Source organism: Thamnophis sirtalis, unplaced genomic scaffold, assembly GCF_051295495.1.
Source record: "Thamnophis sirtalis isolate CommonGarterSnake01/CBP01778 unplaced genomic scaffold, rThaSir2_p1.2 scaffold_4, whole genome shotgun sequence".
Lineage (NCBI taxonomy): Eukaryota > Metazoa > Chordata > Lepidosauria > Squamata > Natricidae > Thamnophis > Thamnophis sirtalis.
In genome coordinates this window covers 116,824,312-116,849,729 of record NW_028261384.1, presented here as the reverse complement: position 1 = coordinate 116,849,729, position 25,418 = coordinate 116,824,312, and the positions used below count along the sequence as shown (strand labels likewise).

The 25,418-nt window shown below is 41.2% G+C and overlaps 1 protein-coding gene across 2 annotated transcripts; it reads left to right on the top strand.

Moving 5' to 3' along the window:
- Positions 1-328: 328 nt before the first annotated feature.
- On the top strand, positions 329-19,984 carry TMEM86B (transmembrane protein 86B). Of its 2 annotated transcripts, XM_087713857.1 has the most exons (4): positions 329-424; positions 1,439-1,570; positions 10,972-11,224; positions 19,166-19,984. In XM_087713857.1, exons 2-4 carry the CDS (start codon positions 1,505-1,507, stop codon positions 19,558-19,560), a joined length of 714 nt encoding a protein of 237 aa, XP_087569983.1. In that variant the 5' UTR covers positions 329-424; positions 1,439-1,504; the 3' UTR covers positions 19,561-19,984. The 2 variants fall into 2 exon arrangements, with proteins under 2 accessions (XP_087569983.1, XP_087569984.1); XM_087713858.1 differs by lacking the exons at positions 329-424; positions 1,439-1,570 and adding an exon at positions 7,426-8,547.
- Positions 19,985-25,418: the final 5,434 nt, after the last annotated feature.

Genomic DNA, 25,418 nt, shown 5'->3' with positions numbered 1-25,418 from the left:
CTGAGGTCCTTTGCAGCACGAGTATTTGTAAATGCATTTATACTAAGGGAGAAAATGCACATTTTCTTTAATTACGAAGCAAATTACCAGTTGATTCAAACACATTTCATTCTCAAGGTGCTTAAAGCACTTTAAAAAAAAAGTTTAAGTTGATGTGTGTCTTGCATTAATATTCATCTGAATACATCGTGCCTGGATTTTTGTTGAATGTTTTTGTAACAGTATGTCAATGCCAGTCTGCTTTGAATTACCTAAGTTTTTACAGAAGTTTCTCAACAATATCCGACATAATATGATTATGCTCATGCCAGAAGCAGGCATTTGACATGTTCCTGTTTGTTTTTGAGACACCAACCAAAGTCTAGGTGGCCAGTGAGGATTATAATTGTTGATTCATTATCTATGAGGACTCACTTGGATAATGGTAAGATTTTTTCATTACAATGTTTGGGTTAGTTAATTTATTTTTAGAGATGGATGGTAGGCCAAGATGGAGCTTGGAGAGTTGCTTTTAATAAACATTTAATATCCCCCTTACAAATCTAGTTTTGGGGGGGAATTGTGTGGGTTGGTCAACGAAGACTGGGAAGGTCTAGTTTGGAAAAGGCTGGAGTTGATGAAAAGAACTTGCACTTTGAACGTTTGAAAAGTTGAAGGAAAATTGTGACGTAGCCTTTAAATGCAAATAAAACACAAAGTTGGTTTTTCAGTAGCTCTTCTAAGTTTGCCTTAGCAGAGATCAGCTAATCTATTGATTGAGGTCATTAGCCGCCTTCTCAATATTGGTTGAGCAATGAGTGTTGTTTCTCTTTGGCAGGACAAAACCAATCCTTTCCTACCAGTTTGGTGTAAACTGCTTCTTTAATAAACGATGGCAGCCAACGATTTGTTGGCTAACCCATAGATTATGGCAGTGTTTCTCAACCTTGGCAACTTGAAGATGTCTGGACTTCAAGTCCCAGAATTCCCCAGCCAGCGAATGCTGGCTGGGGAATTCTGGGAGTTGAAGTCCAGACATCTTCAAGTTGTCAAGGTTGAGAAACACTGGATTATGGTTTAGAAAGTCATCGTGGTTGTTGTCGTCTTGGCTGTTCTCTTTTAGGGCTTATTTGACCAACGTTGCACCACAAAACGGGCTAGCGCCCTCCCCAGATCTGAAAATTATAGGTATAGCCCAAGACACATATTTATATGTGGTGAAACAAAACATTATTTTCCCACCCTGCTAAGTAGAACATCATCTTCAGAGGTGGTTGAATTATATGGGAACCTGACCAGAAATATTTCATCAACCGCTCCAGCAAGAAACAGGCCTACACCTCTTGCAATCTGAATAACTAAGCTTCCTGTAACCAAATGCTCGGCTGCCTGTGTCTAATGGGATCTACTAGCATCCTGTTTTGAACAGTGTGTCCATTCAGGCAATTTCTCACTGCAGTATGTTGAAAAAGGACAGAAGAACCATTTCCACAGAAGAAGATAGTGCACCCCTCTTCTGAATATAATGTTTCCAAGAGAGCACTTCCACGGGAGAAGTGCCCTCACTACTCCAAACAGGAGAAGGCTCAAGGTACGTCTCAAGATGCATTTACTTGAAAGGAGAGAGAGAAAGATGTTAGAGAGCCCCTTCTAACATCTTTCCTCTGTTTTTTAATGCCAGAACCACACTTGATTTCTTTCTCTTACCTTCAGTATAGTGGGACTTTAAAAGCTCCCTTTCATTTTTGAGTAGGGCCCAGCATTCAAGCAAAGGTTTGGTGCTTCTTGACATTTGCAAGGATGCAGTGATTTAACAAAGTGTTGGTGCCAGGCAAAGTGCAGAGATTCACAGGGTCCTGAATGACCAACTCTGGCAAAATATAAGTTCCATGTTCTGTTCTAGCTAAGAGTAGATTGTGGGTGCGCTCTGGATGCTCTCTGAGCTTGGTTGTGTTTCTTGCAGATGTTTCATTACCAATCTGAGTAACGTTGTCAATGCTAGAAGGGAGTGGGATTTGCTCCCATTTTATATACTAATGGTTTGCCCTGTTGGTGTTGATGGGAGGGGTCTTAGTGTTTCCTTGATTACGCTGTTGTTTATTGTTACCTTGGTTATCTGTGTTGGTAGTTCCTTGATTAATTAAAGTCTAATCAAGACCCCTTTCCAACCCTGCCACCGACAGGACAATCACAATAGTACATAAACTGAGTACAAAACCCACTCCCTTCTAGCTCTGACAATGTTGCCTAAGAGGCTAATAAAACATCTGCCAGAAAACCAGCAAGTTCTGAGAGCATCAAAGACCCCACAATTCAACCCTGAGCTACAAATATTCTCTTCTATAAGAGCAGACTTTTAATTTAATTTTTTTGTTGCTTTGAGCAATGTTCTTGTGGAAATCATAGTTAGCAAAGGCTGAGTCTTCTAACAAGATTTAATTTTTGCACATTACATTGAGAGGAGCAGCCACATAAATGTGATTAATAAAATTGGTTGCAACAGGAATTGGCCAACCTCCCTATTGCTCAACTCTGGCATTGTGGGCTGACAGAAAGTAAGTAGCCCATAGTCACCCAGCTGGTTTTCATGCCTAATGCAGGACTAGAATTCACATTCTCTTGCAGGAACTGGGTATGTCTAGTTTAATAGAAAGGAGGACTAGGGGAGACATGATAGCAGTGTTCCAATATCTCAGGGGTTGCCACAAAGAAGAGGGAGTCAAACTATTCTCCAAGGCACCTGAGAGTAGCACAAGAAGCTATGGATGGAAACTAATCAAGGAGAGAAGCAACTTAGAACTGAGGAGAAATTTCCTGACAGTTAGAACAATTAATCAGTGGAACAGCTTGCCTCCAGAAGTTATGAATGCTCCAACACTGGAAGTTTTTAAGACGATGTTAGATAGCCATTTGTCTGAAACGGTATAGGATTTCCTGCCTAGGCGGGGGGTTGGATTAGAAGACCTCCAAGGTCCCTTCCAACTCTGCTATTGTGTTGTATTGTATTCTCCTGGTTTTGATTCTGGTGCCTTAACCACTAGACCAACCTGGCTCTCAGTGTGAAATCCCACATGTGTGGAATTAAACTGGTCTTTGAATTTGAAGCATCAGAAAGATATTCATGGTGAATCCAAGCTTGGGTGAGATCTTTTGAGATAGGTATCCTATTTTGGGAGTTACAGAGCAGTATCAAAAGAAGCTCGGTGGTGATAATTTCTTGCCTTGCAGAAATCCAAAGGATGATAAAGAGATACTGAAAATATCAACAATTTAAACAGTCACCTATGGACACTAGATTTTGGCAGCCCGGAGCTGGTATCAAAGAAAGATTGGCTGGCATTTTGGTCTAAGGGTCCCAGAATTCCTTTCTATTGTCCATGCAGTCTGGGACTATTGGGAATTGATGCCCAAAGCTTACAGAAAAGCAACTACTGTACCTAACACTGATGTTCTTGGCATAAGAAGCAGGAGACACAATTGATCATGTGCTTCTCTAAGGTCCCTTTTGTCACAATGATTGTGATAAAAGGCAGTCTGCTAAGTCTTTTTTAAAGTATTTTATTGGTTTATCCAAATATAAAATACAAAAGTAAAAAGGAAATAAAAATACAGGTGATCCTCCACTTACTATAGTTTGTTTAGTAACCATTCAAAGTTACAACAGCACTTTAAAAAAGTTACTTATGACCGTTTTTCACGCTTACGACTATTTGCCCATTGTGGGATTCCAAGTGTCCTTCCACTGTCTGTAATGTCATTCTGCTATGCACAGATTGGAACTCCAACATCTCAAATATCATTGCTGCACTGTGTTTTGCAGTTTTCAGCATACAAAAAGAAGCTCATTAAGGATAAATTATTAATTTGAATAATTGAGATTTAAGTAACCAGCAATGGAAAGAAAAGGGAAATCACAATTTTTGAATTATTATTTGCATTATTAGTTAGTTCCCTCCTTCACTTTTCCTTTCTGTTTTCTTATATTTAAACATGTGCTATTTGCATTATAAAATCCCATCTCTATTTGTATGTATGTGAATGTCAGCATTCCAAATATCATGCAGAATTAAATCAGAGTCCAAGGCAGAGCTATCCTTAAAGTTTCAATTTAATAAGACAGACATGTTGGCAACGAACTGTGGAATCCCAAATCTGAAAATTTCCTAGGATTCCACCTAGCTGAAAGTTCATGATCTTATTCAAACACCCATAAATCCATCACATGGTCCAATCTTCTTTGACCACGCTGGCATCTCCCCCCCCAGCTGGTTCCGGTCAGGTGCAGAGGTCCGGAGACAAAATATGACCTTGGCTTCTAGAAAGGAATGACAACAACACATTCCACAATTCTAGTCCTTTCTATTCCCCTCCCAATTACTATACTAATGAAACAGCATGGGAAAATAATAGAGAGTGTGGCAGGCCAAAAATCCCAAAAGGAATATAACTGCAGGCCTGACAGTGTATGTGTGGGTGTATTTATATATCCCAATCTCTACATATCTATGTCTGTCTACGCCTATATCTACAGATAGATAGATAAGAGAAACAGATAGATAGATAGATAGATAACAAACTCTTTGGGGTATGATTGGTCATAAACTATAATAAATATTGGTTCCCCCCAAAAGTTGCTATAAGATGTTTCCACTCCACTCAGCACTTTAAATGAGAAGTAGAAATAAGCTTACTTACAACATTGCATGCGGTTTGACTTAAAAGGTATTTTTCGAGATAAACAGTGATAAGATACAAGGTTATTTTTTATAGCAATAGTAAACATTCATTACAGTCAACAAACTAACCAATCAAGTGAAATTCAAGAGCACAAATATGAAGGTCTGAAGAAAAACTAATTACAATATTTCATAAGCAATAAGCAATCAACTAGATCAAAGGGATAAGGCATTTGCCACCCAATATTACTCATTTGTTTGTTATTTCAGCTCCTCGGCTCTATCTCATTCAGTTATCATCAATAATCCTTGGTTTATAATTTAGCAGCTCCTCTCCACTCAAGTCATCATCAACTGTTGCATTGAGATGAGGTTTCTTCACCTACTGCTCTTCAGAAATGTTAGGAGCTCATCTTCCAGAATGGCCTGGAGAATTGGTTTAGGGAGCACGTGAGCTGAGAATTCAGGGAATATTCTCAGGGAGTATGAGATTGAAAAGCCGAACTGCCCTGAGGTGTGTCTCCTCCTGGAGATTAATAGTTGAGCTCTGCACATACAGAGCTCTGCACATACAGAGAAGCCATTAAGACTGGACCACTGGGTAAAAATTCAGAAGACTGGAGGCCACGGCTCTCCAGATTTAATGCTGGTTTCATTGTTTAAAAGCTGTGGCCTTTTGTTTCCTCCATCTGGGAAAATAAAATGCTGAGTTCAAAAGCAACTGAACTCTGGAATTCATTCAAACACTTTGAAAAGTTAAAAGAAAGAAAGAACTGAGAGTTTGAGCAGAAACTGGATGGAAGACAAATCAGGAGAGACATGGAAGACCCATTTGAGTTCCTTCAGTGCTGACCATCCTTTGGAAGGTCTCTAAACTTTCCCCCATTTGTAAGTAAATAATTAACAAGTAAACCTTTCTTTCTTTCTTTCTTTCTTTCTTTCTTTCCTTTTATATCTATCTACCTGTCTACCCACCAGGGACGTGCAGTCAGGGGAGGCAGGGCCTCACCACTGTCATCATGAAAAGAAAAAAAAAATTAAAAGGAAAAAGGCTGAGGTAGTTGCTGCCAGAGCCACAGTGGATGACTCTGCTTAATGCTTAACTGCAGGAGGAGGCCAGAGAACCACGTGCCTCCTTTAGTCTATCTTTATGATCACTTGAGCAGAGTTAAGCAAGGGTTAAAAGGCAAAAAATTCCTTATGCAAAGGAGGCACGTGGTTCTCTCGCCTCCTCCTGCAGAGGGCACTTTTTTTAGAGGCTTCTTTTAAAACAGTTAAGCAGAGTCATCCATTGGGGACTCTGGCAGCAGCAGCTCTTGCCTTTTTCTTTTTACATTTTTTACATTTTCATCGTGGCAGACAAGAGCAGAGTTGAAATCCTCTGTGACACAGTTGGAAAAGATATGTGGGTCAGAGGGAGGGGGAGGAATTCAAAATTGTTGTAATTTGTAAGTAATTTTTATTGTAAGTAATTTGTGTGTGTGTGTGTGTGTGTGTGTGTGTTTCTTTACTTCACTCAAACAAACTCTCTCAATTTGAGAGAGAGTTTGTTTGAGAAGAGAGGAAAGGGGGAGAGGCAAGGAGGGCAGCTTGCTTGAGTAGAGAGGGGCAGCCCGCCAGTAGAAGCGGGACTTTTACCCACCTCTGCTGGTGGGCTGGCGCTTTCTTTCTTTTGCCAGGCCCCTTAACCCGCGTCCAACCCGCTGGAGCTCACCGTGCTGGGGGAGGAATGGGCTAGGTGGGCTGGCTGGCTGGGGAGGGGGGATTGACTTTAAAGGCAGGACGCTTAGAAGCAGCATGATCATGGCAGAGCGCGGACAGCTCCTGACCCCTGCCAAGCACCTTTACTGCAGACTCGGGTATGGTGCTGGCTGCAGGCCGGAGCAATGGGCGGGCGGCAGCAACGGTGGCATCGTGGATGTTGACCTCGGTGGCGGCAGGGCACTTTGCATCACGGGACCTTTGTCGGCTGCCGCTGCCGCTTCCTCTGCCGCTGCCGCTTTCCCCTCTGCTCTGGCCGTGGCTTATGCTGCATTTGGAGTGCTGCCCTTGGGCAAGACGCAGAGCCCGGAGTACCTGCTGGACATCGCGGCGCGGCATGTGGCAGAGAAGTGGCCCTTCCACCGGGTGGAAAAATATTTCGAGCGCATCCTGGAGCCTGTGCAGCGCCGCATCGTCTACTGGTCCTTCCCCCGCAGCGAGCGAGAGATCTGCATTCGGGCTCCGGTGGTGGAAGCAGTGGTGGGAGGATGATGCCATTGTTTCTCTCCCCCCACTTTCCTCCTCACGCCCCGCTTTGCTTCCCGTCCCAGGGCTTCGGGTCATGGTCTCATCAGAGTCCCTCCCTCCCTGCCTCCTGCATTCTTCAGGCAGACTCTCTTGGCTCCTTCACCTGTACGGTTGGGCGCCCTCCTCTTTCTTCAAGCCGCTTGAAACCTCTCCATGAACCTTTTTTCCTCTTAAGTTTTCTTTATTCTCATTCCCTCTGTCAGTTCCCTAAGAATACAGCCTGGCCGGGCACCTTCCTTCTCCCTGCACCGGCCCTCCCCTTCCCGGTAGCTTCTCCTCCTTTAAATCTCTTTTTGTCTGCTGTCAAGCCGCTTTCTTTCTTTTTGCCTCACCAGCCATAAACCTCACCGCACGTCACTGCTACCTACCTACCTACCTACCTACCTACCTACCTATCTATCATGAGAAGATTTATATCAAAATATATATTTATTGTTTATACTGTTTCCATCTTCCTTTAAAACATTAACAGAATCCACAATAGGCTGATAATCCAGAGTCTCAATTATTGACAGTTAAGCTGAAATTAAATTAAATACCAAATGGGGAAATATTTTACTCAAAGTACACCCCTCAAGTAAGTCAGCATGTAGGGGTGTTAAACCCAAGGCCTGGGGGCTGGATCCGGCCCATGGGGTACAGTACTTAGATGTGGCCCGTGGTCGCATGCAGTCCTCCCAAGCTATGTTTTCTCTGGCAGAGGATTGCAGGAGGCCATCGCAGCAGAAAACGGGGCTTGGAATCATGTTTTTGCTGGCAGAGTGCTTGGGCCACCATAGGCACTCCCAACATGAGTGACATTGAGCTGACCTTGCCTACCTTGGCCAGGCCTACCACACTTCCCTAAGGTCAAACACAACCCTGATGAGGCCCTCAATGAAATTGAGTTTGTCACCCCTGACGTAGACACTTCCACACCCTGGACAAGCCCTATAAAACTTTGTTGCTGCATCTCATTTTTCTGCAACTGCTCCTAAGGGCAAACTTTTTGCTTTTGCTATTTGCTTTTAGGAATAAAAATGACTTCTTTCCTCACAACTTGTCTGTATCTCATTTTTATTTATTCTTCTGCAACCCTGGCTCGAGTTGGAACCCCAAACTATTCTTCTGACATTGTCTCTCTGTCTCTCTGTCCTGTTTATGTTACCTAGTTTGGCAAGGAAACATCTGCAAGAAAACAAGCAAGCTCAGCTTTTCAGATACATGCAGAGTGATGAGTTATCAAGAACTCAAACACCATCAGAATATTGTTTGCCGAGACCCACCCCCTTCTGCTGTAGCTAGAGAAATTGCTATGGACACCCCAGTTATATTCAAGCAAACTCCTTTTATCCCCTTAGCCTCTCAAAAAAGCCCCATCAAGTTTACACTGTGCCAAAGAAAGATTGACCTTGCCAATGTCGTAACAAGCACAGAAAGGGCGAGGAGAATTGAGCGTCTTGCTATCTGTTTGGGGCCTTGCAGTGTGGAAGATGAAAGTCCACCACCAGTGCAAGGTACAACTGTAATAGGCCTCTGAAACCCAGCGGCATTTCTTAATATCGTGGAAGCCATGGATATCCTGGAGTTAGATGCACAATACAAGAGAAGAGTTGCTGGCAATGTAAGAAGCTCTTTCTGTATCTCTGGAGGAAGGGGGAACTGGGGTACATGATTCCAGGTAGTTATCTGCATGGGATTGTGAGAAGGCTGGGAATCCTTTCTCGTCTCAGGTAGCTTTTCTTCTGCATATCTTTCCATTAAGGTCTATGGAGATTCTCAATCGTCCCAGTCGTGATTGTCCCAAAGGCCCAGAGGCAACTGGACTTTCCCATTTTTTTCCTTTGAAGACATTTCACTTCTCATCCATATAAACCCTTCTATTCCCTACCATCCAGTCAGAGCTAAAGAAGCTTCTTGGAGGAGAAGTGAAATGCCTTCAAAGAAAAGACGAGAAAGTCCAGTTGCCCCTTGAAAAAAAACACTTTTGGGACTTTCCTTCAAGGAGAATCAGGACGTTGGGGTGTCTCTTGGTTTGGATAAGAAAGATCTACCCAAACTTCTTTGCACCCATATGAGATCCACATCCAGAGAATGAATGCGGATGCTTGCTGTGCATTTCCTATTTGTCTGGGAGGAACATGTTGCTAAAGGCAGTTTTCAGAAAATGGATGCAGAACAATGCAAGCTTATAGTAGAGAATTCAATTTTGAAACATTACATTGTTTTGCAACTGCAATTTATTGAAGTTTAAGTCATTTTAAGTTTTAGATTTCCCAGATTTCTGAAGACGTCCCCCTCTTTTCCCTGTCTTTTCAATAAATTATAGGATGACCCTGATGGCTTTTTGTAAGGCTGTGAAGATCTAGTTACAGACCTAAACTCAGAGTCCTGAGTGTCTTAAGGACCTTGCTTATTTGGCTGTATTAACATCCATAGTAATAGTTTTATTCAGTGACCATATTGATTTATTTTGTATTGTTTTATTTGTATTTTTATTGTATTCTTTATGATGCATTCCGCCCTGGGTAATTTGTTGAGATGAGTGGCTATAGGAATTTTTTAAAAAAATGAAATTCTGTTCTTCAAAATATGCTAAAACTAGCTCTCTCACATCTATAGACTCCAATGCTGATAAACAGAGGCCACTGTTTCGTCCCAGAGTGCTATTCTCATAATGCCACTTCAGAAACAGCTCTACCCAATGTAAAGAATTAATAAATTATATAGGAGATGAATAATTAGCATTCTTCCCTGAACACTGACTGTGGGGTATCCATATTCTGTGCTGGCATAATAGTATTGCCTCTGAATGATCTAAGTATAAAAAGACATTCTTTAGTATATAATCTGGTCATCAGTTCCACCCAAGCAGAAAGGTTGAAGTCTGTATGAATCTCAGAGCCACTTTCCATAAAAGAAACTGACATTCCTTCCTTCCTTCCTTCATTCATTCCTTCCTTCATTCATTCATTCATTCATTAAACAACTTTATATAGCCACCCAACTTATACCCAGTGACTCCAAGTCTTCATCATCCACACCTCTAATAATGGGTACAAATCCTATTATTACCTCAACTGTAGTCTGATTAAGATAAATAACATTATATGTAATGGCATCATATTCATCATACAATTAATTGAGTTTCCCTTTCTGCTTGCTTATTAGCATCTTTGAGTAGATGCTTCTAAATGCTAGTAAGTAGATGAACCAGTACAACTGGTCCATTCCCATGATTTTTCTTTAAAATTTGTGAACACCCAGAATAATGGGTGTGGCATAATTTAGGGCAAGGTATGTTGAAATTCCTCACCGCCAGCTGAGATTCCAGCTGTGGAAAAACGTAGTGGAAGAGAAAAAGAGAAGAGAGGGAATAATGAATCAAATTATAGTAATAGCAATAGCAGTTAGACTTATATACCGCTTTGTAGGGTTTTCAGCCCTCTCTAAGCGGTTTACAGAGTCAGCATATTGCCCCCCCCAACAACAATCCGGGTTCTCATTTTACCCACCTCGGAAGGATGGAAGGCTGAGTCAACCCTGAGCCGGTGAGATTGGAACAGCCGAACTGCAGAACTGCAGTCAGCTGAAGTAGCCTGCAGTGCTGCATTTAACCACTGCGCCACCTCGGATTAATTGTTAAGAACAATCTTTATAAAGCATTATGAAATATAATGATGTCCACAATATTCCATTTAGGATGGGACCCACCACTCACAAAATTCCAGTCTTGGGATATCATTGCTTAGTTTTGATCTCTTTCTTGTCTACAGGGAATGGTAGATAAAAGTCAAGATGGACAGTAAGATCAAAGTGTCACCCATTTGGATATGTGTCACAATGTGCATTTACAAACAGGTGAAGTTCTGGTCGCACTGTTGAAGCTGCCATCTTGATGCTTTTTTAAACAATGCACTGCAGACATTTCTCATTCCAGCAAAGCAAATTGAGAATGCAACAAAACAGTATGTGTTGTGTGTGTGTGTGTGTTTTTTTTTCATTTCTTTTTTCTTCTTTCTCCCTCTTCCCACTTGTCCTATCTTAGAAGAGAACCATGCTGCTTAGGCTCCTGCCATTTGTGGTCTCCTGCATCATCTATTTCGTTCTTTTGCTCCCTGAGCCCAGCTTGAAGAGCACTGTCATAAAGTGCCTCCCCACGTTCTCCCTGGCGTTCTTCGTGGCCACTCAGTCCAAAAATGGAGGCAACCTCAAACTGTATTCCCGGTGGATTTTCATTGGTCTCTTGTTCGCATGTGTGGGAGATGCCTGCTTGGTATGGCCAGAGTTCTTCCTTGCAGGTATGGTGTTTGAAGGTTGATGACACTGTTGGGAAGTATCTAGGCTAAAATTTGGGGCTGGTTTTTAATCATTTCGGTAGCTTTAATCACCAAATCAGAACGGCCATTACTTTGCATGGATACAATTCCTTATTTTCCAAAAGTTGGTAATTGAAAAGTAAGCACACTTATAGTATTGCATTAAAGCTTATGAGTCAGTTGTTTAGACTGGATATGGTATTTTGTTCACCTATTACTCCTATTATTACCTATTATTACTCACTTGTGATGATTGTCTGCTATTTTTCATCCTACCTGTTGTTTGAACAATCTCCCTCAGAGATGGACAACCCATGGTCCTATAGATGTACTATTGCTGACGTATAGGTTCCAGAACCGTTCCCCATAGTCCAGGGGTGTCCAAACTTGGGAACTTTAAGACTTGTGGACTTTAACTCCCAGAATTCCCCATGCTGTCTGGGAATTCTGGGAGTTGAAGTCCACAAGTCTTAAAGTCCCCAAGTTTGGACATCCCTGCCGTAGTCTATACTGGTCACTGGGAAGTGCAATTCAATAACATCTAGAGAACCATCATTCCTGTATGCTGATTGATGCTGGTGTTTATTTTATATGTCTCTACGTGTGTACTTTATAATTTATGTTCGTTAGCATTGTAGTCAAAGTTGTCAAAGACAACCCAGAGCATAAATGTCCAGCCTCAAGGCCTGGATCTACTGAGAGAACAGCCATAGACACACAGTCAAGTGCTTTTCTCCAATCCATGATCTGGTAGAAAAGATATACTGACATCAAGAGAGCCAATTTAGTCTAGCGGTTAAGGTCTTGGCCAAGAAACCAGGAGTCTGGGAATTCTAGTCCTGCCTTAGGCATGAAAGGCAGCTGGTTGGGGGACTTTGGGCCAGCCACTCACTTACTCAACCCAACCCCTCTCAAAGGTATGGAGGAAGAAGGAATATTAGGCATGCCTTCACTTATATATATTAAAAGGGCAGGATAAAAATCTAATAATAAATAATGTTGCCTTCATTCCCATTTTTATCTTGATAATTAGGACAGCAAAAGGTACTGTTTTAATGCAGGACAAGTTAAGCAAAGGAATTGTGGGTTTCCTCTGGTTTCACTTCCCTGCTCAAAGGAAACACTGTCACTTGTCACTTTCCTTAATCTGGTGAAGTAGAGCCAGATGAATCTATCTGAATGCTTAGCCATCTTAAATTCCCCAACTAACAATTGCAGGTGGGGAGTTGTTCCACCCCATTACCTGTCCATTGGGCCATTTCTGAACATGGGTGTAGTGCTTTTCTCAAAGTGCATTAAACACAGGTCCTAAAGCAACCTGATTAGCAGGTCATAGATCTGGAGGAGGAAGCAATCAATGAACAGTGAGAATCAGAATTAACTGTTGCAAATGAATACACAGCTGTACTTTGGCAGAGCTGCACGTAGCTGTGCTTAGACACAAAAGCAATCTTTCCCCCCCCCACATCCCAGAAAGTGATGAAAAGAACAAAAGATATAATGTGGCTCAGTAAAAGTCCTGTCTGAAGAGGGGGGGGGGGAATCTAATGCACTCACTGGGGATAGAAATGGCAGAATCAGAAGTGGTATTCAGCCAATTCTGACAGTTCTGGAGAACCGGTAGTGGAAATGTTGAGTAGTTCAGAGAACTGGCAAATAGGCTGGCCCTGCCCTGCCGGCTCCCAGCTGATCTTATTTTGTTGCCCTGCACAGGAGAACAGAGCTGGAAAGCAGATTAGTGGGGTGAGGAGGGAATGGGGATTTTGCAGTAACCTTCCCCCAGGAGTGGGGAGTGAATGGGGATTTTGCAGTATCCTTCCCTTGCCATGCCCACAAAGCCATGCTCACAAAGCCATGCCCACAAAACCGGTAGTAAAAAGTTTGAATCAAACCACTGGGCAGAATGCACATTTCTTTTCCAGTTTGAAGTGACTTTCCATGCAGCCCAGGGCCAATGTTCTCTCAAAAGCATAAACCCTGATTTCTAAACACAGATTCAGCATGTTGACTATGCTAAACAAGGATATGTAAGATGCCCACCTGACAGATGCTTTGGGAAATGGCAGACAGGCATTATGAAGGAAGATGTCTCTGGGGAAGCCAAGATGCCTGGGCCCTCCTGCAAGCTAAGCCAACATGGTCATGGAGGGGAGTGTGCAAGGGAGGAGCACATCTGCAGGAGACTGAAGGGTTCAAAAGGAGCTGGTCAGGTTCCAACTCTTTTTTTAAAATATTTTTTTTATTTTCAAACAAACACAAACACACAAGACATATAACATAAAAACCTCTTCAACAGCATACAGTGTGTCGATTGGTTACAAGGTCTTTCTGCGTCCTTTCCATAGTCAAGCTCCACTTGAGCTTTATCAAAATTCACATATTGTCAATCAAATATCTTTGTGTACATTATTATTATACTTCATTTGTTTGCTTACTATTGTTTCTCCATTTTAAACAAGGTATTCTTAATATGTATCCATTTATATTCATTATATCATCAATATATCCAATAATAAAGATTTTTTTTATATCCTATTCTAAATCATTCTATTATTTTAGGATTGATAACATTCTCTAATAATTTTCAATTCCATGTTTTTCCAATTATTAGTATCATCAATTCAATATACATGTATACAAATTGTTATAATTGTTAAACATCCATTAAGCATAACTATTATTACATCCTTTTTACATGAAACATGTTAAATTTGAAGTAAATTTATATTATGGCATTTCATTACATCATCCTGAAATCATCCAATGATATTATATCTTTATATTCTGTTCTATATAGAATTATTTATCTTTTATAAAAAGGTTTTTCAACATCATCTCCATCATCCTTACTTGCAGGTTGTATAAAATTTCATATTATCAATCTAGTATATGTAAATGCTTTATTATCATTATTAATAATTTATTTGGCTATAGCTATTATTACTTTGTCTTAGACATAGTACTCAAAATTTAAATACATTTAACTAAATTTTATTGTGACATTTCATTTCATCATCCTGTATCCTTCCAGAAATAGTACAGTCCAATATCTCTTGCCATTTGTAGAATCTGTATTCTAAGTGTTTTCTTGATAAGTCTTATGTGGACTTCTCTTGACAACTTGTTATTCATTGCATATCTTATAAAGATTCGAAACCCTCTATCTGTTCCTTTCATCAGCTTGACTTTTGTTATTGCTGGTGCTTCTGCCGAAATTACTCTCATTGTTTCTGCCAAATTTTATCCCCTTTCTTCATCTATATTTTGACATCTGAGATAGTTCCAGTTCATCTATCTCTCCTTTCTATATTTCACACTTATCATTTCCCTCCACTCTCGATTTGCTGTCAGTGTCAATAATTTTCTTATCACTTTCATATGTCTCTGTGGTTTTTTGAACTCTGTCCTCAAATTTCATCCTTGTTTTATAAGTATTCTCAACTCTTCCCTCTGTACTTTCTGTATTTTCATCTATAATTTCAAGTCTCTTTTCAATTATCTCTGTGGTTATTAAGACTTTTTGAATTTCTAGCATAATTCTTTGCAATGTTAGTCCCTTTTCTTTTTCATATTGGGCCTTTTTTTCCAGGTTATAGACACTGCCACTAAAACATCCAAGGCTTTTGCTAGGTTTCAAACAAATTCAGTAAAGTTTTTCAGGTCAAAGCTTTCTCTTTCCTTCAAAGGAGCACCTGTATAGCCACTGACCTTTCAGGAAACAAAGCCAATAGCTTTGTATTATCAGATGTTACCTAGCCTCTAGATGGCAGTGTTACATTCTTTCCCTCTGTTTTTGCCTCTCTTTCTAAACTCCGAACTCCGGAACAAAAGAAAAAAATGTTTAAAGATTACGATCTGATCGAGCCTTGTGGGTAAAGGAACTTTTAATCCACAAATACAAAAAATGGAAGAAATATAGAGGAAGAAGGAAAAAAAGACCAGTCCAGTTTAAAAGTAAGAGGCATTTGTAAAAAATCCATTCCTAGAAAACAGACCAAAAAAAATTAAAGTGAAAAGGATAACACTATAGTTTTAAACCAGTGTTAATTCGCCGCTTACTTCCTTCTGTCTTCAATTTTATTTTAACTCTTTTCAGTTTTCTCTAATAATAAGGATTTTTCTCACCATTTCAACACACTGTCTCTCCTGTTTTGCTTCCGTTTCAGGGGACTCTCCCAACCTTCTGCAGCCATTTTGACTGCTTCTCTTATAGCCGGCAAAAAGAGCTTCCTCCTGGATCGACCAGGGACATGCTCTTCTCTTTCACCGTTCCTTCAGAACGGTTTAGATCCAAAAGGATCGTCCAGCAACAGAGATATCGGCAGCAATCCTGGAGTCCCAAGATTGCATGTCATGTCATGGGGGCTTCAAGCCCCACTGGGTTCCAACTCTTGAACCCACTATCAACAACATCCTTAGGGAAGTGTGTCTAGAAAATTTCCAGAGCAATAGTTGTGTTGGAAGAAGATGAGAAATACCACTTTAAACAAGAAAGCTAAAGATGGCTGCACACACTTCACAACTGGTTATATTTATGATGGTTACAGTGTCCTGGGGTCATGTGATCACCTTTTGCGACTTTCTGGCAAGCAAAATCAATGGGGAAGCCACATTCGCTTAATAACCCGGTTACTAACTTAATACCTGCAGTGATTCACTTAACAACTCTGGCAAGCAAGGTCGTAAAATGGGGTAAAATTAATTTAACAGCTGTCTTACTTAGTAATGGAAATTTTGGGCTCAGTTCCTGTCATAAGTAAAGGACTACCTGTAATTTGCATTTTGTTATGTTTAATACCAATTCCCGTCACACGAGGGAGCCAGCTAAATGCATATCACAAGTACCATGAGAAGGGATAAAAATCTAAAGATATATATATTGCAACATAGAGTCCCCATGAGCAAGTAGGTTGCTATAAAAAATTTCCAAAATAAATAAATAAAACATCTTGGAGGAAATATGGAGGGTGACAATGCCCAGGACAGGTCTGAATAATTATATATCACCTGGTTATTCTTTACAATCACCTAAACAGGAAGACAACTTAATACAGTAGCACATCCAATCCAGCTCTCTCAATTTGAGGCTTGATTATCTTTGAAGTGGCTGAACATTATGGATCCTGGGATCTGGCAGAGCTGGAAAGTACCAGATTGGGAAAGGGTGATCTCATTCTTCCAGAAAAAAGCAAGGGTATTTAGCCTGCCTTATACCTTGAGATAAGGATGCGGTGGCTTAGTGGCTAAGTCGCTGAGCTTGTTGATCAGAAGGTCGGCAGTTCGGCGGTTCGAATCCATGGCACTGCATAACAGAGTGAGCTCCCGTTATTTGTCCCAGCTTCTGCCAACCTAGCAGTTCAAAAGCACATAAAAATGCAAGTAGAAAAATAGGAAGCATCTTTGGTGGGAAGGTAACAGCATTCTGTGCGCCTTCGGCATTTAGTCATGCCAGCCACATGACAACGGAGACATCTTCGGATGGTGCTGGCTCTTTGCCTTGGAAACGAAGATGAGCACCGTCCCCTAAAGTTGGGAACAACTAGCACATACTGTATGTGCGAGGGGAACCTTTATCTATACCTTGAAAAATCCCAATTAAGATGAAACAAGAAATCACCTCACCTATCCAAGGTTTTTTTTTTTTTAAGCAAATTATGAACACACATAGAAATAAATATTGTACATGAATTTCATCTATTGAAATTATGGTAAAGCCAGGCCTACTCTACGTTAGAGATGAATATCTCATTAATGGAAGGGAAAGTTCTGTATAAATTCTCAATAGTAGCTCTTTGGAGTTGTTTGCTCTATATTAACAGATCGAGAAGGACATCAAGGGTACTTTCTGATTGACACTTATTTTATTTTTAAGATTTTTGTTAACAAACATGTAAAATACACATACACAAAATTTAGATGTACACCACATTTATACAATACAATACGAACAGGAACTTCCTGTTCTTTATAATAGCAATTATCAATCGATACCGCTCACCTTATATTATTTCCCCTTCTATTGTATTTCATTTGGATTTCACCATTCTTAACCCTCTTATTTTACTCATAACTATTATTTTTTGAGTTTTGTTATATTCCTCCATTGATTTTTGTTTCTTTCCTCCATCCACCTATACCATTTATCCCATATCTGGTAGAATTCTGATTCTTCTTTTCCCTGGATTTCTTTAGTTAGTTTGTCCATTTCAGCATAGTCCATAACCTTTCTTATTATTTCACCTTCGCTTGGAATTAGTTTGTTTTTCCATTTCTGGGCAAAGGCAATCCGTGCTGCCGTAATTATATGTAGTATTAAATACTGGATTTCTTTTTTGTATTTTGCAGACATTATTCCTAATTAAAAAAAAAAATTCAGGTTTCTATTCTATTTTAACCCCTGTTATTGCCTCCAGCCAATTTTTGATCCTTTTCCAAAAAAATTTAGCCTCCTCACAGGTCCACCATAAATGGTAATAAGTTCCATGTATTGATTCGCATTTCCAACATTTTGGGGAGGTATTTGTTAAGATTTTAGTTAACCTTGTTGGTGCCAGGTGCCATCTATAAAACATTTTGTACTGGTTTTCCTTGTATGCAGCTGATAGTGTCGTTTTTAAATTTATTCCCCCAAATTTTTCCCATTTCTCTAATTCAATATTATAGCCTGATTGACACTTTTAATACTGTCCAAGGGAGTTTTAATCCGGTGCCACAGATACCTACCTTGGTTACCACTAAACTCTCTGCCCCACCTGATGTTATAAAGAGTAGAGGTAGTCCTCAGCTTATGACTACAGCTATGAACTTCCATCCCTATGCAATGCAGTCCATTCAATTGCACCTGATTTTACAACTTTTGTGCCACAGTTGTTAAGCAAATGATGTAGTCCTTAAGCATATCTGGATTCCCCCACTGAATTCGCTTGATAGGAGCCCCTTGGGAGGGTCACAAATGGCAACCAGATGGCCCTGGGATGCTGCAACTGTCATAAATCCATGCTGGTTGCAAATCGGGGTTTCCTAAGCAACAGGTTGGGTTAAATGACCTCCAAGGTCCCTTCCAACTCTGTTCTGTTCTGTTAAATCACCAGAATTGTAATCGCACAACTGCAGGGATGCCATGATGGTTGTAAGTGTGAGTACTGCTTGCAAGTCCAAGTCACTTTAGTGCCATGAACAGTTGTAAAATGAATGGTCATAAGTTGAGAGCTACCTGTACCGTCAAAAGCATTCCTAAACCTAAAATATCATCTTTATTTCCAAGAATACTTTTGAAACAGTCTTAGAGATAAATATGGCAAGCGGGTTGCAATCTAATTTTTGGAAATGTGCCCCCTGGCCAGTCCCACCCCTAAAATATTAATGGGGTAAACTGAGGGTTTGAAGAGGCCAAAAACAGCTTCTGTTGGTCAAAAAATGAATGCAAATGAAAGATGAGGATTTTGCCACAATACTCCATTTTGTCAGGCAGCTTTCATTCAAAGGGGAAGGAGAAAGTGAGACCCCCTCAAAACACATGTAATAATACAGCCATCAAGAAACAGGGCCGCCTATGTCATGCTCATCTTTTTCGGAGCCTGCATTAGGGAGTAAGACATTAAATATTTATCAGGAATAAACGTAGCTACCTTTTAGCCCTGCTGTGCATGTATCTTTTCTTTCCCAGTTGAAAAGAGCACTTAGGCACCAAATTGGGGACAGAAGGTAGACAATAGGCCAGGACTGAACGAGGCAATTTTGTAGGTCATATTCAGAGTGCCTTTTCTTGGCTTAGCAAGCTGCAATTATAGAATAATCCAGTGCATCTGAAGTCATAAACCAGAGGAGGCTGCCAGAGTGACTGAACTGGCGGTGGCTGATCTTGACAGAGCGAGGTGGCCTATGTGGCTGTTGTAATTGGTGTGCCTTTTGTCCCCTTTACAGGAATGGGTGCTTTCGTCATCTGCCATCTCTGCTACATCGCAGCCTTTGGTCTGGTTCCCCTTCGACCTCTCACCTTCCTGGTCATCCAGGGGCTCGTGGCTGTCGGTTACGTGGTGATCCTGCTGCCCTGTTTGTCAGGTTTCTACACGTGGGCTGTGCTGTTTTATTGTGGCTTCCTCGGGGCCATGACCTGGCGTGCACTGTCTTGCTCCAAATGGATGGCTTCGGCGGGCAGCTTGATCTTCATCGTGTCTGATCTGTTAGTTGCCCACAACGAATTCTGCACCTCCCATCCTCTTGCCCGTGTCCTGTACATGAGCACTTACTACCTCGCCCAAGCCTTGATTGCCCTCTCAGTAGAGTCTCCCCAAAAAATTTCCGCAAAAGAGAACTGAGTCTTGAGTTGGACTTCTAGGTGGTGCTTCAGCATCAAAACTTCCCCAGGGATTCTGGAATTCTCAGATTCACACTTCTCAAGTTCAATTAACTTCTGGATGGGTTGAAACGACAACTCTCCAGGATTCCCGGGTAGGATGGGCCAACAGCTATGAGTAATCAGCAGCAGCTATATCCATAGTCCCCAGCCAGTAGAGACTTTGTGGATTCTCAAGAATTGTAGGCCTATATTCATGGAGGACACCACATTAGAAGAAGTTCAGGTCAGATTCCTTTCAAGAAGTCCAGGTTCTGAGTCCAGATGGTTCTAAGAACAGCTGCTGTGTCCTCCACATTTCCCATCTTCATTGTTATTTCACAATTTTCTTCCTGGGAATGATGATGTCAATAATCTAATAATAAAAGGGCTAATGACAAAAAGAACTATGAAGTATTTATTTTATTTAAAGGACATGTTTGCTATTAAAAAACAACAACCCTGTTTTGTTTCCCAGTTAAAGGAGCCCAGGCAGCTGGGTGCATTGTGTGAATAAAAGATAGTGTTATGGCCCACCAGTGGCCAGTGGAGCTGGCAGCAGATTCGGACAGTGAGGAGGTTGGGGAGGAACATGGGCCAGTCCTGGAGTCTGGAGAAAGCTCTGATGAGGGCTCTGTGTCGGAGGCAGGGAGGGGGCCAGAGCTGTAAGCCATTTATCAGCTGCCTTCAGAGGCAGACATCAGTGAGGCAGACAAACAGCTGGAGCCTGTTCTCAGTGTACACATGCACAGTTGCCAGACGAAGGGGTCAACTCGGGAATAATGCCACAGGTGTACAATGAATGGCCCCTCCCAGAGGAAATAAAAGAGGAGCGAAAGGGGAGTGGAGTTTGCATTAGACAATTACTTCACTTAATTGGTTCGTGTCTCTCTGAGACCCCTTGCCAAGTTTTGCAGATATCAACCTGTCAGCTCTCCAAGCCAGATAAGGTCCCTTGAAAGACTTTGCTGGATGTGAATGAGCAGAATTCACAGTCAATTAATAAAAGGAGTTTTTGTTGGGACAAGGAGTTTGCTTCATGCTCTTGGGAAGCCTGGATCAGAACAGATAGGTCTCATTATGCACTTCCTTCTCCTGGTCAGAACTAACTCTCAGGGCTGTCTTCCTCAGGCTTGGACCTTCCTATTATTATCCATTCAAATACCTCTCAAATGATCATTTCTTTCCCATTAAGTTATTTCTTGAAAACCTTTGTATTTTGCTTGCGGAGCCAAGAATGGTACCCGCAAGCTTCCCCTGTGTGACCACCAGGTGAGTTTCTCCATTCCAAATGGTCTCTTGCCATACGGACCCTCTCTTCCTCCTCATGTGTCAAATCGAGCTATCCGTATTGGCCCCTTCACTTTTACAAGGCAGATTCCACCAGTGAGCTATTTAGATTGATGGGAAGGGCCTGCAAAGGCAGAAGGCAGAATGGGGTTAGGAAAGCAATAGAAAAAGAAACCAAGTACAGTGTTAGAAGGTACAGTGTTAGAAGCCACTTTTCAGCTCAGGTAACTTCATCTAGCCAAGCTTGGTAAGCTAAAGCAGCATGTACTCTATTAGTACTTGATAGTACACCACTAGGAAATCCAGGGTTGTACCCTCAACTGGAAAGTGGCTAAATCCTGCAAGATGATAAGAAAGACAAGTCTATCTCTCCATTCTTTGGTCATTCTTGTAGATTGCCTACTCCAACAGATTCAGGGCAATTTAGCACGTGGCACGACAAAACCGCGCTCGTCAAAATAGCGGTGATAAAATCGCGTCGCTAAAGCCGCAACGTCATCACCGCGCGTCATCACCGCCGCAGCAATAGCGCGGCAACAGAAGGGTGCTTTAAAACGGCGCTGTGGCAGAAAGCCGATTTCAATTAAGGTAAGGGTTACGATTAGGTTTAGGGGTTTGTTTTAGGGTTTGTTTTAGGGTTAGGTTTAGGGTTAGGTTTAGGGTTAGGTTTAGAGTTAGGTTTAGCATTAGATTTAGCGTTAGGTTTAGGGTTAGGTTTAGGGTTAGGTTTAGGGTTAGGTTTAGGTTTAGGGTTAGATTTAGGGTACTGAGTGCTTGGGAATGCACAGATTTGCCCTCCGCGATTATGTCATCACGGTAGGGTCGCGTTTTTCCTTAGCGTTTCGAACGGCACGAATTAGTCTTCGCGCTTATGTCTCTGCGGATAAGGACTTCGCGGATTTGTGGTGGAATCAATTTAGCAATGTGTGAAATCCATAAAACATTTGTTTGAAAAAAACAAAGACCCAGAACTGATGTCAGAGCATACTACATGAATTGAAAAAGTTTTTGTATGTTTTCTGGGACAAGAGGTGCCACCGTGACGGGAACAGGAGACTGATTTGAAGAAACTGCATCTCCAGCTCCCCTCCTTTGATATCATAGCCCATGTGGTGTGGGTGATATTTAATCGACCCTCCTGGGTTTCATGCACCAGAAGGACAATCTCTTTCTGAAGTAGGTTGTCTTGCAAACACCTGGGACCTCATCATTTTCCTACGAGGTCCGTAAAGGAGGAGTGCATAATCGCACCACCATGCCTACCATCCCTGTCCTACTGTCCCCATTTATTTGTATTATTATTATTATTATTATTATTATTATTATTATTATTATTATTATTATTATTATTATTATTTTCCTTGCTCATGTCCATGTTCATACTAATTACCTGATATCTTGTAAATGTTCGCCAAACTAAATAAATAAAATAAATAAATATAGAAGGACCAAGCCTCTAGAGGTGAAAAACAGCACTTTTTTTGTCAAGAAAAGTGTCCTTTCACCAAGAGTTGATCTTAATTTGAATCTTTACTTTTATAGAACATAGAATAACAGAGTTGGAAGGGATCCTCAATGTCTTCTAGTTCAAACCCCTGCTCAAGCAGCGGACCCTATTCTATTCCAGACAAATGGCTAAGCAAGAGCGTTGTTAAGTGAGTTTCACCACATTTTACAAGTTGGCCACACCCACCCAGTCACATGGCTGGCAAGCCACTCCCACCCAGTCACATGGCTGGCAAGCCACTCCCACAAAGCAGGCCATACCTACAGAAGAGGTTCTAAAAAAGTTTGAAACCCACCATTGGTTGATCCCCTCTTTTCTGTGACAGCCCCCCTTTTAAAGAAAAGACTGTAAAAAGAAAAAAGAACCCCACCCCATCATAATAAAGACTAAAAACAAACTGGAACTTTTCTGTGGATATTTTACTTAATTTCTCTTCCATATTTTTTTTTTGCTTCCTCTTTGACTCATCCTTTCTCTTCCTGCTATACATGGGGAAAATTAATTTCATTTGCATTTCAATGTGAATGTAATTCAATGAATTTTGGAGCCAACACACTCACACAGATCATTATTTGAATCCTCGGTTCTCTGAAGTTTTCATTGTGGTTTACTCAAGCTTTTAAAATGTGAAATTAGCGGAGAAAGTCTTTGTTGTTTTTGTCTCTTCTTTCCCAATAGCTCTATCTTTTTTTCCCTCTCAATTGGTTTATTCTCCTTTTTTCTGTCTACTCAGAAAGTGTAGCAGGTTTAGGGACAGCAAATTGGTATTGCGTGTGTGTGTGTGTGTGTGTGTGTGTGTGCATGCAGAAAGATTGGACAATGGAGTCATTGGATATTTTTACACAGTAATGGTTCATACTAAATTGTGGGTTTCAAGTATGTTTCAAACAATGCTAAACAGGTTTGGGACAAAGAAAGAAAAAAAATGCCGATACAAAAATTGCAACTCTGTATTAGTGAATGGAAGGACTTTATATGACAAGGAACAATCAGAAAGAATGAGATGTCAGGAGATAACTGGAAAAAGTTTTTTTCTAAAATAAAGGAGACTAAAGACTGCAAGAAATATATATATAACAGAAAACCAGAGTTGGAAGGGACCTTGGAGGTCTTCTAGTCAAACCCCCTGCTCAAGCAGGAAACCCTATTACCATTTCAGAAAAATATCTGTCCAATTTGTTCTTTAAAATCTCCAGGGTTGGGACAGCCACAACTTCATTAATTGTTCTATTTGTCAGGAAATTTATCTTGTTCTAGATTGTTTCTCTCCTTGATTAGTTTCTATCTGTTGCTTCTTGTCCTGCTTTAAAGGTGATTTGAAGAATAGGCTGACTCCCTCTTCTTTGTGGCAGCCCCTGAGATGTTGGAATATGCAATCATGTCACCTCCTAGTCCATCTTTTCATTAAACTACACATAACCAATTCCTGCAACCATTCTTCATATGTTTTTAACCTTTATACACTAGCTGTTGTAAATAAACTCAGTTAATATAGCTTAATGGAAAGTAAGCCCTATTTACAAAGGACAAACAAGGCTAGCACATTATAATTGTGCAGCACAATGGATGTCTTTGTCCCTTCTCCTGTATACAGAGGTAGATATGTAGCTGCCAGGGAGTAGGAATCATGAATGCAGAGTGTGACAGTTTAGTTACCCTTTGCTGAGCCTTTATCATAGCTTTCTCCAACCTAGTGTCCTCTGGATGTGTTGAAGCAACATCATCCAGAATTCCCATCTGTTAGCTATGCTAATAGAGAACTCCCAGAATACGGAAAACTTGCTGGAAGAACCTTGAAGAACCTTGGAATACATTTTCAGATTTTCTCAAAGACTTTCTTTAATTCAAGGTGCCAAGAAATGTCGGAGTTTGGGTGGAGGTACATTAAGGTTGATCTTCGCCAATCTTGAGTTAACTTGTTAAAGGTAAAGGTAAAAGTTCCCCTCCGATATATGTGCTTGTTGTTCCCGACTCTAGGGGCAATGCTCATCTCTGTTTCAAAGCTGAAGAGCCAGTGCTGTCCGAAGATGTCTCCGTGGTCATGTGGCCGACATGACTAAATGCTGAAGGAACGCTGTTACCTTCTCACCAAAGGTGGTTCCTATTTTTCTACTTGCATTTTTACATGCTTTCGAACTGCTAGGTTGGCAGAACCTGGGACAAGTAATGGGACCTCACTCTGTTATGTGGCGCTAGGGATTTGAACTGCCGAACTGCTGACCTTTCTGATCAATAAGCTCAGTGTCTTAGCCTCTGAGCCACCACGTCTCTTGTTAACTTATTAGGCCTGTTCTTTTCTCACAAAGCTTTTTAAAAATGTACAGCCTCATAAATGTTTAGAAAACAACCCTCAAAGCAAGGAGAATCTCTAGAGGTTCTCTGAAAGCTGCGATTCCAGTTCTCTTCATTTTAGTTGACTGGCCTGAGAAAAAAAAGGACTATTCTAATCCCAAACAAAAGGGATTAGGAGTTGTGGGGATTAGGAGAAGACAACATCATTTGGAATGGGGAGGTAGTGGTTTTCGTGAAACCTTTGACAGAAGGCATGAGAGGGGTAGTAGATCATAAATTGGGGAAAGATGGTGGATTCAGGTCACACATGCATGAACTCACCCACACGGAGTCCCATGCATTCATCCAGCATTTGCCTTTCCCGAACATACATTGAGATGGCAGATGGTGGTGGGATTCAAAATGTTTTACTACCATTCTGTGGGCGTGGCTTGGTGGGCGTGGCAGGGGAAGGATACTGTAAAATCCCAATTTCCTCCTGATCAGCTGGGACTCGGGAGGCAGAGAATAGATGGAGGCAGGGCCAGTCAGAGGTGGTATTTACCAGTTCTCCAAACTACTCAAAATTTCCGCTACCGCTTCTCCAGAACTGGTCCAAACCTGCTGAATACCACCTCTGATAGCAGGTGAGGAGATGGCAGTAGCAAGGTTAATGCCCTTTCTCATCCTCATCACCACCATCTTGTTCATGGCATGTCAGGAGAATGGATTTCATTTCTCCCTGAGGTCCCACCTAGGCTGTAGGAGCTGCC